The sequence below is a fragment of the Nerophis ophidion genome, linkage group LG19 (assembly GCF_033978795.1).
Source record: "Nerophis ophidion isolate RoL-2023_Sa linkage group LG19, RoL_Noph_v1.0, whole genome shotgun sequence".
In the NCBI taxonomy this organism is placed as follows: Eukaryota; Metazoa; Chordata; class Actinopteri; order Syngnathiformes; family Syngnathidae; genus Nerophis; species Nerophis ophidion.
In genome coordinates, this window is record NC_084629.1 from 38,888,771 (window position 1) to 38,904,589 (window position 15,819).

The 15,819-nt window shown below is 44.0% G+C and overlaps 1 protein-coding gene across 4 annotated transcripts in view; it reads right to left on the bottom strand.

The window, feature by feature from the left end:
* LOC133538364 (cordon-bleu protein-like 1) overlaps window positions 1-15,819 on the bottom strand; it is an 83,006-nt gene that overhangs the window by 35,347 nt on the left and 31,840 nt on the right. For 3 of the 4 annotated variants that reach the window (XM_061879943.1, XM_061879942.1, XM_061879944.1), the window contains exon 2: window positions 2,334-2,522. In XM_061879943.1, the coding sequence (XP_061735927.1) occupies window positions 2,334-2,522 (189 nt within the window). Of the gene's footprint in view, window positions 1-2,333; window positions 2,523-15,536; window positions 15,807-15,819 lie in introns of those variants that run through there. The other variant, XM_061879945.1, reaches the window with a different exon arrangement.

Here is a 15,819-nt window from a genome sequence, read left to right on the forward strand (position 1 = left end):
ATAAATAAAATGTCATGTCTGTTGATCATGTTTTTGTTTGGCCATGTGCTTTTTGTCCTTTGGACTCTTCAAGTTCCTGTTTTTTTCCTCTCCCTTGTCTGGTTTCCTTGGTTACTCATTTTGTCCACCTGTCTCTGGTGGACAAAAATGCCCGCTCACCTGCTTCCCGAGCACTAATCAGAGGCAGTATTTAAGCTTGTCTTTGCCAGTCAGTCGCCCCGTGCTGACTTGTTTCATGCCTTGCCATGGTTTCGTGCTTCATGCCATGCCAAGTAAGTCTTGTTTGATTTATGTTCATGGTCTGTTTATGCGTTAGCTTTCTTCCTTAGCCCAAGTTGTGCCTCCGCTGTGAGCGATTTTTGTTTGTATCTTTTTTTTAGTTTAAATTAAATCATGTTTTTACCTAAATGCCATGTCCCGAGTAGTCCGTCTGCCTTCCTGGGGGAACGACCCCGCAGGAAGTAAGACCAACATTTTTAGAGTATAATAAGTCTTTTATTCTTTTTAATAACATTGTTATTCTGAAGCTAGCCAATAATAAAATCAAATGTCATGTCTCTTGATCATGTTTTTGTTTGGCCATGTGCTTTTTGTCCTTTGGACTCTTTAAGTTCCTGTTTTTTTCCTCTCCCTTGTCTGGTTTCCTTGGTTACTCATTTTGTCCACCTGTCTCTGGTGGACAAAAATGCCCGCTCACCTGCTTCCCGAGCACTAATCAGAGGCAGTATTTAAGCTCGTCTTTGCCAGTCAGTCGCCCTGTGCCGACTTGTTTCATGCCTTGCCATGGTTTCGTGCTTCATGCCAGGCCAAGTAAGTTTTGTTTGAGTTATGTTCATTGTCTGTTTATGCGTTAGCTTTCTTCCTTAGCCCAAGTTGTGCCTCCGCTGTGAGCGATTTTTGTTTGTATCTTTTTTTAGTTTAAATTAAATCATGTTTTTACCAAAATGCCATGTCCCGAGTAGTCCGCCTGCCTTCCTGGGGGAACGACCCCGCAGGAAGTAAGACCAACATTTTTAGAGTATAATAAGTCTTTTATTCTTTTTAATAACATTGTTATTCTGAAGCTAGCCAATAATAAATAAAATGTCATGTCTGTTGATCATGTTTTTGTTTGGCCATGTGCTGTTTGTCCTTTGGACTCTTTAAGTTCCTGTTTTTTTTCCTCTCCCTTGTCTGGTTTCCTTGGTTACTCATTTTGTCCACCTGTCTCTGGTGGAAAAAAATGCCCGCTCACCTGCTTCCCGTATTTAAGCTTGTCTTTGCCAGTCAGTCGCCCTGGCGTCAATGTGATCTTTTCTTGCTCTTTGCTGACTTGTTTCATGCCTTGCCATGGTTTCGTGCTTCATGCCATGCCAAGTAAGTCTTGTTTGATTTATGTTCATGGTCTGTTTATGCGTTAGCGTTCTTCCTTAGCCCAAGTTGTGCCTCCACTGTGAGCGATTTTTGTTTGTATCTTTTTTTTAGTTTAAATTAAATCATGTTTTTACCTAAATGCCATGTCCCGAGTAGTCCGTCTGCCTTCCTGGGGGAACGACCCCGCAGAAAGTAAGACCAACATTTTTAGAGTATAATAAGTCTTTTATTCTTTTTAATAACATTGTTATTCTGAAGCTAACCAACAATAAATCAAATGTCATGTCTCTTGATCATGTTTTTGTTTGGCCATGTGCTTTTTGTCCTTTGGACTCTTTAAGTTCCTGTTTTTTTCCTCTCGCTTGTCTGGTTTCCTTGGTTACTCATTTTGTCCACCTGTCTCTAGTGGACAAAATGCCTGCTCACCTGCTTCCCGTATTTAAGCTTGTCTTTGCCAGTCAGTCGCCCTGGCGTCAATGTGATCTTTTCTTGCTCTGTGCTGACTTGTTTCATGCCTTGCCATGGTTTCGTGCTTCATGCCATGCCAAGTAAGTTTGTTTATGTTCATGGTCTGTTTATGCGTTAGCTTTCTTCCTTAGCCCAAGTTGTGCCTCCGATTTTTGTTTGTATCTTTTTTTTTAGTTTAAATTAAATCATGTTTTTACCTAAATGCCATGTCCCGAGTAGTCCGTCTGCCTTCCTGGGGGAATGACCCCGCAGCGTGACATAAAATACTTCTTACCATTAATGCGACTTCTTGAACAGGTGCGGTAGAAAAACGGATGGATGGATTTAAATGCATGAGAATGCTTTCTATTTTGCACGTTATTTTTAGCACTGTGATTACCAGCGAAATTATTCATAATTATCGTGTTAAGCAGTGTCAGCTAAGATTTATCCGAGAGCCAGATGCATCCATCAAAAGAGCCACATAGGTTCCCTACCCCTGTTCTAGAGGTTTGAGGAGCCTTCTTGCGTACCTGCCGTGAACCGTGGTCATCTTTTCCACCCCGTCCGGCAAAACCACGACCAGCGAGAGGTCCTTATCGATGAGATTCTCCTTGTGGTCCATGGTGAAAGCCAGGTTTCCTGGATACCACTGGGAGAAACCTGAGGAGTCCAGACTCTTCAGTGCCGGCGGGCTGGGGGCTTTGCTCTTGCTTGACACCCTGTGGACCAAAATAAATAATACTAAGAATGCTTGCTTGAAGGCAGAAAACACAATAAAACCTTTTCTTTTTTTTAGCATCCTAGTCCTCCCCAATGGGATTGATGGAATGGAGTGTTTTGTCCTCCAGGCCATAGAGAGTCCAACTAAAAACCAGTCCCAAGACATGTTTCCACACATAACCTGGGGACATGTCTGCAGGTCTTCTTTCTCAGACTACAAACTCTCTCTCTTGACAGTCCAGTGAGTTTGGAACCTTCATCCATCCATCTATTTTTCTACCGCTTGTCCCGTTTGGGGTCGCGGAGGGGTGCTGAAGCCTATCTCAGCTGCATTCGGGCGGAAGGCGGGGTACAACCTGGACAAGTCGCCACCTCATCACAGGGCCAACACAGATAGACAACATTCACACACTAGGGACCGTTTAGTGTTGCCAATCAACCTATCCCCAGGTACATGTCTTTGGAAGGTGGGAGGGGCCTATCCCCAGGTGCATGTCTTTGGAGGTGGGAGGGGCCTATCCCCAGGTGCATGTCATTGGAAGTGGGTGGGACCTATCCCCAGGTGCATGTCTTTGGAAGTGGGAGGGGCCTATCCCCAGGTGCATGTCTTTGGAGGTGGGAGGGGCCTATCCCCAGGTGCATGTCTTTGGAAGTGGTAGAGGCCTATCCCCAGGTGCATGTCCTTGGAAGTGGGAGTGGCCTATGCAAACCCCAAACAGAACGATCCCGAGCCCGGGATTGAACCTGGGACCTTCATATTGTGAGGCACGCACTACCGACGTAGAAACACCGAATTCTAAAACTCATGCTTCCATCATAAGAACACCTTGATTAACCTTCATTGCTTCATATCCAAGGACAGAACAACCCTTGTTCGCAACATGTTTTGAACGGATGTATCGTTTTTGAGACATTTTGTGCTACTTTAGCGGCATCCCCACCCCCAAAAATGTACTTTGGAGATTGTGACGTAATTACACTATACAGCCAAAAGTATTTGGCCATCCATCCAAACGACAAGAATCATGTTCTCTAATCACTTGGCCCGGTGTATCAAATCAAGCACTGTTTCTACAAACATTTGTAAAAGAATGGGCCGTTGAGAAGACAACATAACAAGTGGGGGTTGAGAAGACAACATAACAAGCGGGGTTGAGAAGACAACATAACAAGTGGGGGTTGAGAAGACAACATAACAAGTGGGGGTTGATAAGACAACAACATAACAAGTGGGGGTTGATAAGACAACAAAAGAAGCGAGGTTGAGAAGACAACATAAAAAGTGAGGTTGAGAAGACAACATAACAAGCGGGGTCGATAAGACATGACAAGTGGGGTTGAGAAGACAACATAACAAGCGGGGTCGATAAGACATGACAAGTGGGGTTGAGAAGACAACATAACAAGTGGGGGTTGATAAGACAACATAACAAGCGGGGTTGAGAAAACAACATAACAAGTGGGGGTTGATAAGACAACAAAAGAAGCGAGGTTGAGAAGACAACATAAAAAGCGAGGTTGAGAAGACAACATAACAAGCGGGGTCGATAAGACATGACAAGTGGGGTTGAGAAGACAACATGACAAGCGGGGTCGATAAGACATAACAAGTGGGGTTGAGAAGACAACAAAAGAAGCGGGGTTGAGAAGAAAACAAAAGAAGCGGGGTTGAGAAGACAACATAACAAGTGGGGGTTGAGAAGACAACATAACAAGCAGGGTTGAGAAGACAACATAACAAGTGGGGGTTGAGAAGACAACATAACAAGTGGGGGTTGAGAAGACAACATAACAAGTGGGGGTTGAGAACACAACAAAAGAAGCGGGGTTGAGAAGACAACATAACAAGTGGGGTTGAGAAGACAACATGACAAGCGGGGTTGAGAAGACAACATAACAAGCGGGGTTGAGAAGACAACATAACAAGTGGGGTTGAGAAGACAACATAACAAGTGGGGGTTGAGAAGACAACATAACAAGTGGGGGTTGAGAAGACAACATAACAACTGGGAGTTGAAAAGACAACATAAGTGGGGGTTGAAAAGACACCATAACAAGCAGGGTTGAGAAGACAACAGAATAAGCGGGGTTCAGAAGACAACATAACAAGTGGGGGTTGAGAAGACAACAAAAGAAGCGGGGTTAAGAAGACAACATAACAAGTGGGGGTTGAGAAGACAACATAACAAGTGGGGTTGAGAAGACAACATAACAAGCGGGGTTGAGAAGACAACATAACAAGTGGGGGTTGAGAAGACAACATAACAAGTGGGGGTTGAGAAGACAACATAACAAGTGGGGGTTGAGAAGACAACATAACAAGCGGGGGTTGAGAAGACAACATAAAAAGCAGGGTTGAGAAGACAACATAACAAGTGGGGGTTGAGAAGACAACATAAAAAGCGGGGTTGAGAAGACAACATAACAAGTGACAAGTGAGGGTTGAGAAGACAACATAACAAGTGGGGGTTGAGAAGACAACAAAAGAAGCGGGGTTGAGAAGACAACATAAGTTGGGGTTGAGAAGACAACATAACAAGCAGGGTTGAGAAGACAACATAACAAGTGGGGGTTGAGAAGACAACATAAGTGGGGGTTGAGAAGACAACATAACAAGCAGGGTTGAGAAGACAACATAACAAGTGAGGGTTGAGAAGACAACATAACAAGCGGGGGTTGAGAAGACAACATAAAAAGTGAGGTTGAGAAGACAACATAACAAGTGGGGTTGACAAGACAACATAAAAAGCGGGGTTGAGAAGAGAACATAACAAGTGGGGGTTGAGAAGACAACATAACAAGTGGGGTTCAGAAGACAACGAAACAAGTGGGGGTTAAGAAGACAACATAACAAGTGGGGTTGACAAGACAACAAAACAAGTGGGGGTTAAGAAGACAACAAAAGAAGCAGGGTTGATAAGACAACAAAAGAAGCGGAGTTGAGAAGACAACATGACAAGTGGGGGTTGATAAGACAACAAAAGAAGCAGAGTTGAGAAGACAACATAACAAGTGGGGTTGAGAAGACAACATAACAAGCGGAGTTGAAAAGACAACATAACAAGCGGGGTTGAGAAGACCACATAAAAAGCGGAGTTGAGAAGACAACAAAATAAGTGGGGGTTGAGAAGACAACCTAACAAGCAGGGTTGAGAAGACCACATAAGTGGGGGTTGAGAAGACAACCTAACAAGCAGGGTTGAGAAGACAACATAACAAGTGGGGTTGAGAAGACAACATAACAAGCGGGGGTTGAGAAGACAACATAAAAAGTGAGGTTGAGAAGACAACATAACAAGCGGGGTCGAGAAGACAACATAAAAAGCGGGGTTGAGAAGAGAACATAACAAGTGGGGGTTGAGAAGAAAACATAACAAGTGGGGTTCAGAAGACAACGAAACAAGTGGGGGTTAAGAAGACAACATAACAAGTGGGGTTGACAAGACAACAAAACAAGTGGGGGTTAAGAAGACAACAAAAGAAGCAGGGTTGATAAGACAACAAAAGAAGTGGAGTTGAGAAGACAACATAACAAGTGGGGTTGAGAAGACAACATAACAAGCGGAGTTGAGAAGACAACATAACAAGTGGGGTTGAGAAGACCACATAACAAGTGGGGTTGAGAAGACAACATAACAAGCGGAGTTGAAAAGACAACATAACAAGCGGGCTTGAGAAGACCACATAACAAGCGGAGTTGAGAAGACAACAAAACAAGTGGGGGTTGAGAAGACAACCTAACAAGCGGGGTTGAGAAGACAACCTAACAAGTGGGGGTTGAGAAGACAACATAACAAGTGGGGTTCAGAAGACAACGAAAGAAGTGGGGGTTAAAAAGACAACATAACAAGTGGGGTTGACAAGACAACAAAACAAGTGGGGGTTAAGAAGACAACAAAAGAAGCAGGGTTGATAAGACAACAAAAGAAGTGGAGTTGAGAAGACAACATAACAAGTGGGGTTGAGAAGACAACATGACAAGTGGGAGTTGATAAGACAACAAAAGAAGCAGGGTTGATAAGACAACAAAATAAGCGGAGTTGAGAAGACAACATAACACGTGGGGTTGAGAAGACAACATAACAAGCAGGGTTGAGAAGACAGCAAAACAAATGGATTGATGATACAAGCTGCAAGAATGTCACCATACAGGTTCCTGGGTAACTAATAGTCGAGTGTGTTGATACGTTGTCACTTCTGATACAACACCGATGCAGGGAGTCTTGAGGATTTGACAAAACCGATACAAATATTTCAGTTCGGTACGTACCTCGGTTTAGATGTCATGGTTCGGTTCATTTTCGGTACAGTAAAAAAACTACAAAATGTAAATTTTGGGGGGTTATTTATTTACCCAATTTGTAAACAATGGCATAACACACATATACACACAGGGTCCATTGCCAATGTTAATGTGGTCAACGTGTATAAAATAAAAACTAAATAAGATAAGGCTCAGAATGGTTTCTTAACAAAACCTTTCTACATATAAAGTGTGTTTTTTAATTGATTGATTGAGACTTTTATTAGCCTGGCTAACTTGGCAGTAAGAGGATATATAGGCTCATTGTTCTTCCACCATAGAGGTGGGTCAAAATCTAGTTTTTAATGCAATTTGGACTTAAATCTGCTGCTATAAAAACATTTGTTATTGCTTTAGCCCTGCCTGACTCTCCGAGGAGGCTGGTGACGCTTCAAATATATATATATATATATATATATATATATATATATATATATATATATATTGGGGCAGAAGACGAGTCACCACCTCTTTGCAGACAAATGTATATATACATATTTACATACATATACAGTACGTACATAAATATATAGACAGCTTGTATCGCAGATGATATCACACACAAGTCAACACTGTGCAGGACTGCTTGTATCAGACACTCTTCACGCAAGCTGATATCATCTGATACTGATTTTAATTTTGCGAGTAGCGTAAATATATCTGCTATCAATATGGGCTCAAGACACCCCCCGAGTTCATCCAACAGCTCTCTTATTTTTACACTTGCGTGGAAGAGGGCGGACTAGGAGGTGAGTCAGCACAATAGGCCTGCGTGACGTGCTATTATTAGTTCTGAGCGTGCACGTTGACAGCGGTTATGTTTGAACTTGCCAGCACAAAACAGGAAAGTGAGGAGCGGTCGGGAAGCGTCACGGGAATTTGACAAAGAAGGAGAGGAAATTGAAAAAGGAGTACAAAAAAAAAACAATATTTCTGTTAAACAAGAACAAGAAAAAACTCTTCCTGAGTGCAAAGTCCTGACTTCAAGGTCCTGGCTGCTTGTTTGCTTTTGTAATTATTTGCACTGCACTAAGTCTACACTTGTCTGCTACTAACGAGTCTGCGCCGTGACACGCCCACGCCGTCACCGCTTGCATCACCGGAACCTTCTGCCGCGCTTCAGTAGAGCGAGCATGAAAAACAAACTCACTTCCACCGTACTCCAAAAAAGAAAATACCTGGTGTCTAGGCAGATTTTGTAGGAATACAGAATTTGTAATACTGCTTTAGGAGCACTTGCATTTTAGTGGAGAGGAGCTACACTTCCATGTTTAGACAGCAGTTTCACACACTGATCCGCTTGTGTCTGCACTAACCCTGATTAACATTTAAAGAATGTGAGATCATGGTTACTTAGTACCACGTTTAGAAAACAGCTCAGAAACTTACAATACAACATGCTTTAGGAGCACTTGCATTTAGTGGAGAGGAGCTACACTTCCATGTTCAGACAGCAGTTTCACACACTGATCCGCATGTGTCCGCACTAACCCAGCGTAACATTTGAAGAATGTTAGATCATGGTTACTTAGTACTACTTTTAAAAAAATCGCTCATAAACTTACAATACAAGATGCTTTAGGAGCACTTGCACTTTAGAGGAGAGGAGCTACACTTCCATGTTTCGACAGCAGTTTCACACACTGATCCGCATGTGTCCGCACTAACCCTGCATAACATTTGAAGAATGTTACCTCATGGTTACTTAATACCACGTTTAGAAAACAGCTCAGAAACTTACAATACAACATGCTTTAGGAGCACTTGCATTTAGTGAAGAGGAGCTACACTTCCATGTTTCGACAGCAGTTTCACACACTGATCCGCATGTGTCTGCGCTAACCCAGCGAACACGTAACATTTGAAGAATGTGAGATCATGGTTACTTAATACCATGTTTAGAGAACAGCTCAGAAACTTACAATACAACATGCTTTAGGAGCACTTGCATTTAGTAGAGAGGAGCTACACTTCCATGTTTCGACGCAAACTGGTGACCACGCTGCCGTCAGTCTACCCCAGAGCAGCTATGGCTACAGATGTAGCTTACCACCACCTGGTGTGAATGAATGATGGGTTCCCACTTCTCTGTGAGCGCCTTTAGTATCTAACAATAGATAAGCGCGATATAAATATAATCAATTATTATTATTATTATTAATATGACCAATGTATGATCCTGTAACTACCTGGTATCGGATCGACACCTAAATGTGTGGTATTGTCCAAAACTAATGTAAAGTATCAAAGAAGAGAAGAATAAGTGATCATTACATTTGAACAGAAGTGTAGATAGAACATGTTAAAACAGAAAACAGTGCGACACCTACCCTCTACATCAATATTGCTTTATTAGGTAGTATATTTTATTGTATGATCCTGTAACTCATTGGTATAGGATCAATACCTAAATGTGTGGTATCTTCCAAAACCAATGTCAAGTATCAAAGAAAAGAAGAATAAGTGATTATTACATTTGATCAGAAGTGTATGTAGAACATGTTAAAAGAGCAAAAAGCGCAACACCTACCCTCTATATCAGTATTTTTTAACCGTATTATTATTATTGGCTTATTCGGTATATATTTTACTGTATGATCCTGAAACTACTTGGTATCGGATCGATACCTAAATGTGTGGTATCATCCAAAACTAATACAAAGTATGAAAGAAGAGAATAAGTGATTATTACATTTGAACAGAAGTGTAGATAGAACATGTTAAAAGAGCAAACAGCGCGACACCTACCCTCTACATCAGTATTTTTTAACCATATTATTATTGGCTTATTAGGTATAAATTTTACTGTATGATCCTGGAACTACTTGGTATCGGATCGATACCTAAATGTGTGGTATCATCCAAAACTAATTCAAAGTATGAAAGAAGAGAAGAATAAGTGATTATTACATTTGAACAGAAGTGTAAATAGAACATGTTAAAAGTGCAAACAGCCCGACACCTACCCTCTACATCAGTATTTTTTAACCATATTATTATTGGCTTATTAGGTATAAATTTTACTGTATGATCCTGGAACTACTTGGTATCGGATCAATACCTACATGTGTGGTATCATCCAAAACCAATGTCAAGTATCAAAGAAGAGAAGAATAAGTGATTATTACATTTGAACAGAAGTGTAGATAGAACATGTTAAAACAGAAAACAGCGCGACACCTACCCTCTGCATCGATATTGCTTTAATAGGTAGTATATTTTATTGTATGATCCTGTAACTCATTGGTATCGGATCAATACCTAAATGTGTGGTATCTTCCAAAACCAATGTCAAGTATCAAAGAAGAGAATAATAGGTGATTATTACATTTGAACAGAAGTGTAGATAGAACATGTTAAAAGAGCAAACAGCGCGACACTTACCCTCTACATCAGTATTTTTTAACCGTATTATTATTATTGGCTTATTAGGTATATATTTTAATGTATGATCCTGAAACTACTTGGTATCGGATCGCTAACTAAATGTGTGGTATCATCCAAAACTAATACAAAGTATGAAAGAAGAGAAGAATAAGTGATTATTACATTTGAACAGAAGTGTAGATAGAACATGTTAAAAGAGCAAACAGCGAGACACCTACCCTCTACATCTATATTTTTTAACCATATTATTAGGCGACTTGTCCAGGGTGTACCCCGCCTTCCGCCCGATTGTAGCTGAGATAGGCGCCAGCGCCCCCGAAAGGGAATAAGCGGTAGAAAATGTATTAATGGATGGATTATTATTGGCTTATTAGGTATATATTTTACTGTATGATCCTGAAACTACTTGGTATCGGATCGATACCTAAATGTGTGGTATCATCCAAAACTAATGCAAAGTATGAAAGAAGAGAAGTATAAGTGATTATTACATTTGAACAGAAGTGTAGATAGAACATGTTAAAAGAGCAAACAGCGCGACACCTACCCTCTACATCTATATTTTTTAACCATATTATTGGGCGACTTGTCCAGGGTGTACCCCGCCTTCCGCCCGATTGTAGCTGAGATAGGCGCCAGCGCCCCCCGCGACCCCGGAAGGGAATAAGCGGTAGAAAATGGATGGATGGATGGATTATTAGGTATATATTTTACTGTATGATCCTGAAACTACTTGGTATCGGATCGATACCTAAATGTGTGGTATCATCCAAAACTAATGCAAAGTATGAAAGAAGAGAAGAATAAGTGATTATTACATTTGAACATGTTGTGGGACATGCGCATTCTGCGTCTCTCTCCGCTGCGAGTCCAACCAGAGGACCCGCCGACAGCGCACTCCAGACACGCCCCCGCATTCATCAAGCGGACCGCGCCCACTCTCCGCCGCAGCCGGCTGCAGGACACACCTGTGACTGACGATGAGCAGCATAAAAGACCAGTGGACACAGGGATCCGTGCGGGAACTTAGTTCCAAATGCGTACCGTAAGCAATCACCCTGCGTTATGCAAACCTGCTCTCCCTGTGCCCTGTACCTCTACGTGTTCTCAGTGTCTTTTCCCGTGTCCCCACAGAATTCTCCGTCGCCCGCAAGGTGAGCTGTGCGTCTCACTCTTTTCCCTGGATCTCCCTCTGGATTCTGACTGCCTCCTTTGTACCTCGACTCCTCGCTCGTTTGACCTGAACCCTCTGCCTGCCCCACGGACTTCCGCGTTCTCTTTTGTCAACACTTGGGTAAAACACACTTCAGTTAATTTACACACTTAGAGTAACACCATACACTCTATAGTTTTTGCCACGCTCCATTTACTTAGTATGTTTTCTGTTGATTTATTATTACATATATATATTAATAAATATTTGGACATACTGCCACCTGGTGTCCGTTTGCCGTCACGTCCTCCCTTAGTAAACCATAACAGTAAGTTCCCGCCAGAAAAATTAAATAGTAGGACCTGACGCCACAGTATTTTTTGTTGTTGTTTTCATAGCCCCCAGTGACTTTAGCTCTGTCCCAGTGACTTTTTGTTTGTTTTTTTTTGTTTTCTCGCCTTTCCTCCTTCCTTTTTGCCCCTCTCAGGATGTCTTTTTCCTCCACCATGGACAATTTTTATAGCCCTCAACACTCCGTCAAGGGACTGTTTAATTTCAATACGGGGAGGGATGAATTTGCCCGGCGCCTGGCCACCCACCTCCCACCCTTAGTGACAATTCCTCAGTCAGCTGGAGGCGTTTGGCATCCGCATTCGGAAGGGGGGGATAGTGCTGGTGACTGTGCTGATGTGGTGGCGCATCTACACCCAGCCAGGCAAACCCCTGCCATTCCTATACAATCTGTTTTTCATTTTTGTACTAGTGGCTGTGCTAATGTGGTAGCACAGCTGCAACCAGGCAGACTTCCCCCTGCCCGAGATATCCCACCTATCTTCCGTTTTTCCCAGCCGCAGCCACCAGTCCCCTGGCTAGCCTCCGAGCTAGTACCTGTCCCGAAGCTAGCACCTGAGCTAGCACCAGCCCCTCGACTAGCCCCCGAGCTAGCACAAGACCCACAGCTAGTCTCCGAGCTAGCGCCAGTCCCCGAGCTAGCCTCCGAGCTAGCGCCAGTCCCCGAGCTAGCCCCCGAGCTAGCGCCAGTCCCCGAGCTAGCCCCCGAGCTAGCGCCAGTCCCCGAGCCAGCCCCCGAGCTAGCGTCAGTCCCCGAGCCAGCCCCCGAGCTAGCGTCAGTCCCCGAGCCAGCCCCCGAGCTAGCGTCAGTCCCCGAGCCAGCCCCCGAGCTAGCGTCAGTCCCCGAGCCAGCCCCCGAGCTAGCGTCAGTTCCCGAGCCAGCCCCAGAGCTAGCGTCAGTTCCCGAGCCAGCCCCCGAGCTAGCCCCAGTCCCCGAGCCAGCCCCCGAGCTAGCACCAGCCCCTTGGCAAGCCCCTGAGCTAGCACCTGTCCCCAGGCTAGCCTGTGAGCTAGCACCCATACCTAGGCTGGCCCTGACCCCCGCCCCTCAGCCAGTAGCACTGGCTTCAGCTCCTCAGCCATCTCCTCGTGTCCGGCGGGCTGCAGCTCGGCGCCGCCCAACTCCTTGTGTCCGGCGGTCCTCACTACAGTGCCGTCCACCTCCTCGTGTCCGGCGGCCCGCACCAGGGAACCATTCGCGCCCGCCTTACCGACGGCCAAGACGTCGACCGTTCTTTGGTCGTCCACTTCGCCGGCCGCAGCGGCGGTCCACCCGACGCCGCCACCAGACTTGTCCCCGATGGCTTCTGAGACACTTGGGCTGGCGACCCACCACCAGTTCACCCCTCCACCCTCCCTTGATTTTTGTTCCTGCTTTTGGGGGTGTTCAGATTCTAGGACATCTGGAATCTGTCCATAGGGGGGGGATACTGTTGTGGGACATGCGCATTCTGCGTCTCTCTCCGCTGCGAGTCCAACCAGAGGACCCGCCGACAGCGCACTCCAGACACGCCCCCGCATTCATCAAGCGGACCGCGCCCACTCTCCGCCGCAGCCGGCTGCAGGACACACCTGTGACTGACGATGAGCAGCATAAAAGACCAGTGGACACAGGGATCCGTGCGGGAACTTAGTTCCAAATGCGTACCGTAAGCAATCACCCTGCGTTATGCAAACCTGCTCTCCCTGTGCCCTGTACCTCTACGTGTTCTCAGTGTCTTTTCCCGTGTCCCCACAGAATTCTCCGTCGCCCGCAAGGTGAGCTGTGCGTCTCACTCTTTTCCCTGGATCTCCCTCTGGATTCTGACTGCCTCCTTTGTACCTCGACTCCTCGCTCGTTTGACCTGAACCCCCTGCCTGCCCCACGGACTTCCGCGTTCTCTTTTGTCAACACTTGGGTAAAACACACTTCAGTTAATTTACACACTTAGAGTAACACCATACACTCTATAGTTTTTGCCACGCTCCATTTACTTAGTATGTTTTCTGTTGATTTATTATTACATATATATATTAATAAATATTTGGACATACTGCCACCTGGTGTCCGTTTGCCGTCACGTCCTCCCTTAGTAAACCATAACAGAACAGAAGTGTAGATAGAACATGTTAAAAGAGCAAACAGCCTGACACCTACCCTCTACATCTATATTTTTTAACCATATTATTGGGCGATTTGTCCACGGTGTAAGCCGCCTTCCGCCCGATTGTAGCTGAGATAGGCGCCAGCGCCCCCCGTGACCCCGAAAGGGAATAAGCGGTAGAAAATGGATGGATGGATGGATGGATTATTATTGGCTTATTAGGTATATATTTTACTGTATGATCCTGAAACTACTTGGTATCGGATCGATACCTAAATGTGTGGTATCATCCAAAACTAATGCAAAGTATGAAAGAAGAGAAGAATAAGTGATTATTACATTTGAACAGAAGTGTAGATAGAACATGTTAAAAGAGCAAACAGCGCGACACCTACCCTCTACATCTATATTTTTTAACCATATTATTAGGCGACTTGTCCAGGGTGTACCCCGCCTTCCGCCCGATTGTAGCTGAGATAGGCGCCAGCGCCCCCCGTGACCCCGAAAGGGAATAAGCGGTAGAAAATGGATGGATGGATGGATTATTAGGTATATATTTTACTGTATGATCCTGAAACTACTTGGTATCGGATCGATACCTAAATGTGTGGTATCATCCAAAACTAATGCAAAGTATGAAAGAAGAGAAGAATAAGTGATTATTACATTTGAACAGAAGTGTAGATAGAACATGTTAAAAGAGCAAACAGCGCGAGACCTACCCTCTACATCTATGTTTTTTAACCATATTATTGGGCAACTTGTCCAGGGTGTACCCCGCCTTCCGCCCGATTGTAGCTGAGATAGGCGCCAGCGCCCCCCGCGACCCCGAAAGGGAATAAGCGGTAGAAAATGGATGGATGGATGGATTATTATTGGCTTATTAGGTATATATTTTACCGTATGATCCTGAAACTACTTGGTATCGGATCGATACCTAAATGTGTGGTATCATCCAAAACTAATTCAAAGTATGAAAGAAGAGAAGAATAAGTGATTATTACATTTGAAGAGAAGTGTAGATACAACATGTTAAAAGAGCAAACAGCCCGACACCTACCCTCTACATCAGTATTTTTTAACCATATTATTATTGGCTTATTAGGTATAAATTTTACTGTATGATCCTGGAACTACTTGGTATCGGATCGATACCTAAATGTGTGGTATCATCCAAAACCAATGTCAAGTATCAAAGAAGAGAAGAATAAGTGATTATTACATTTGAACAGAAGTTTAGATAGAACGTGTTAAAACAGAAAATAAGCAGATATTAACAGTAAATGAACAAGTAAATTAATAATCCATTTTTTACAGTTTGTCCCTCATAATGTGTACAAAATAATAGGTAGATAAATGACATAATATGTTACTAATTAGGAGTCTGTTTGTTTACTTACTACTAAAAGACATGTTCAACATTTTATTTAAGGACTAAATGACAATAATAAACAAGTTTCATGTACACTAACATGTTTTGTTACAATAAAGACAATAATGAAGTTTTTTGGTGTTCCCTTGGTTTAGAAAAGTACGGAAATAGAATCATTGGTATGGGGGACCACCCTAATAGAAACTAAGTCAGTAGGTAGAACATAGCGAGAGTGTTTGTTAGCAGCTGCTGAACCGGACTAAAGTTGGGTGAACAAGACCCACGCTGCACCAAACCACAGTCAAAACAAACACGTTCCCTCCTCTGGGCGCCGAGGTAAAGTTCTTCCACACCATTTCTTACCTCAGTGTGCTGACATAAGATCCATGGTGCGTCCTCTCTGCTACCGAAGACTACGAGCAGAGCCTGCGAGGGTCCACCGTCACACCACGCCTGACTACCACAAACCCGTCTCCCTCCGCCCAAATCCTGCTCAGCGGGCCCCGCCAGGTGTGAACTCCCCCCGCGGCGGGGAGGTAAGCAGCTCCCTGTGCAGACATGAAGCCGTGGGTGTGGCCGCCTACATTCCAACGTGAGGGCTCGCGGAGCTCGAGGTAAACATGGGACTCCATCACTACTCAGCTAA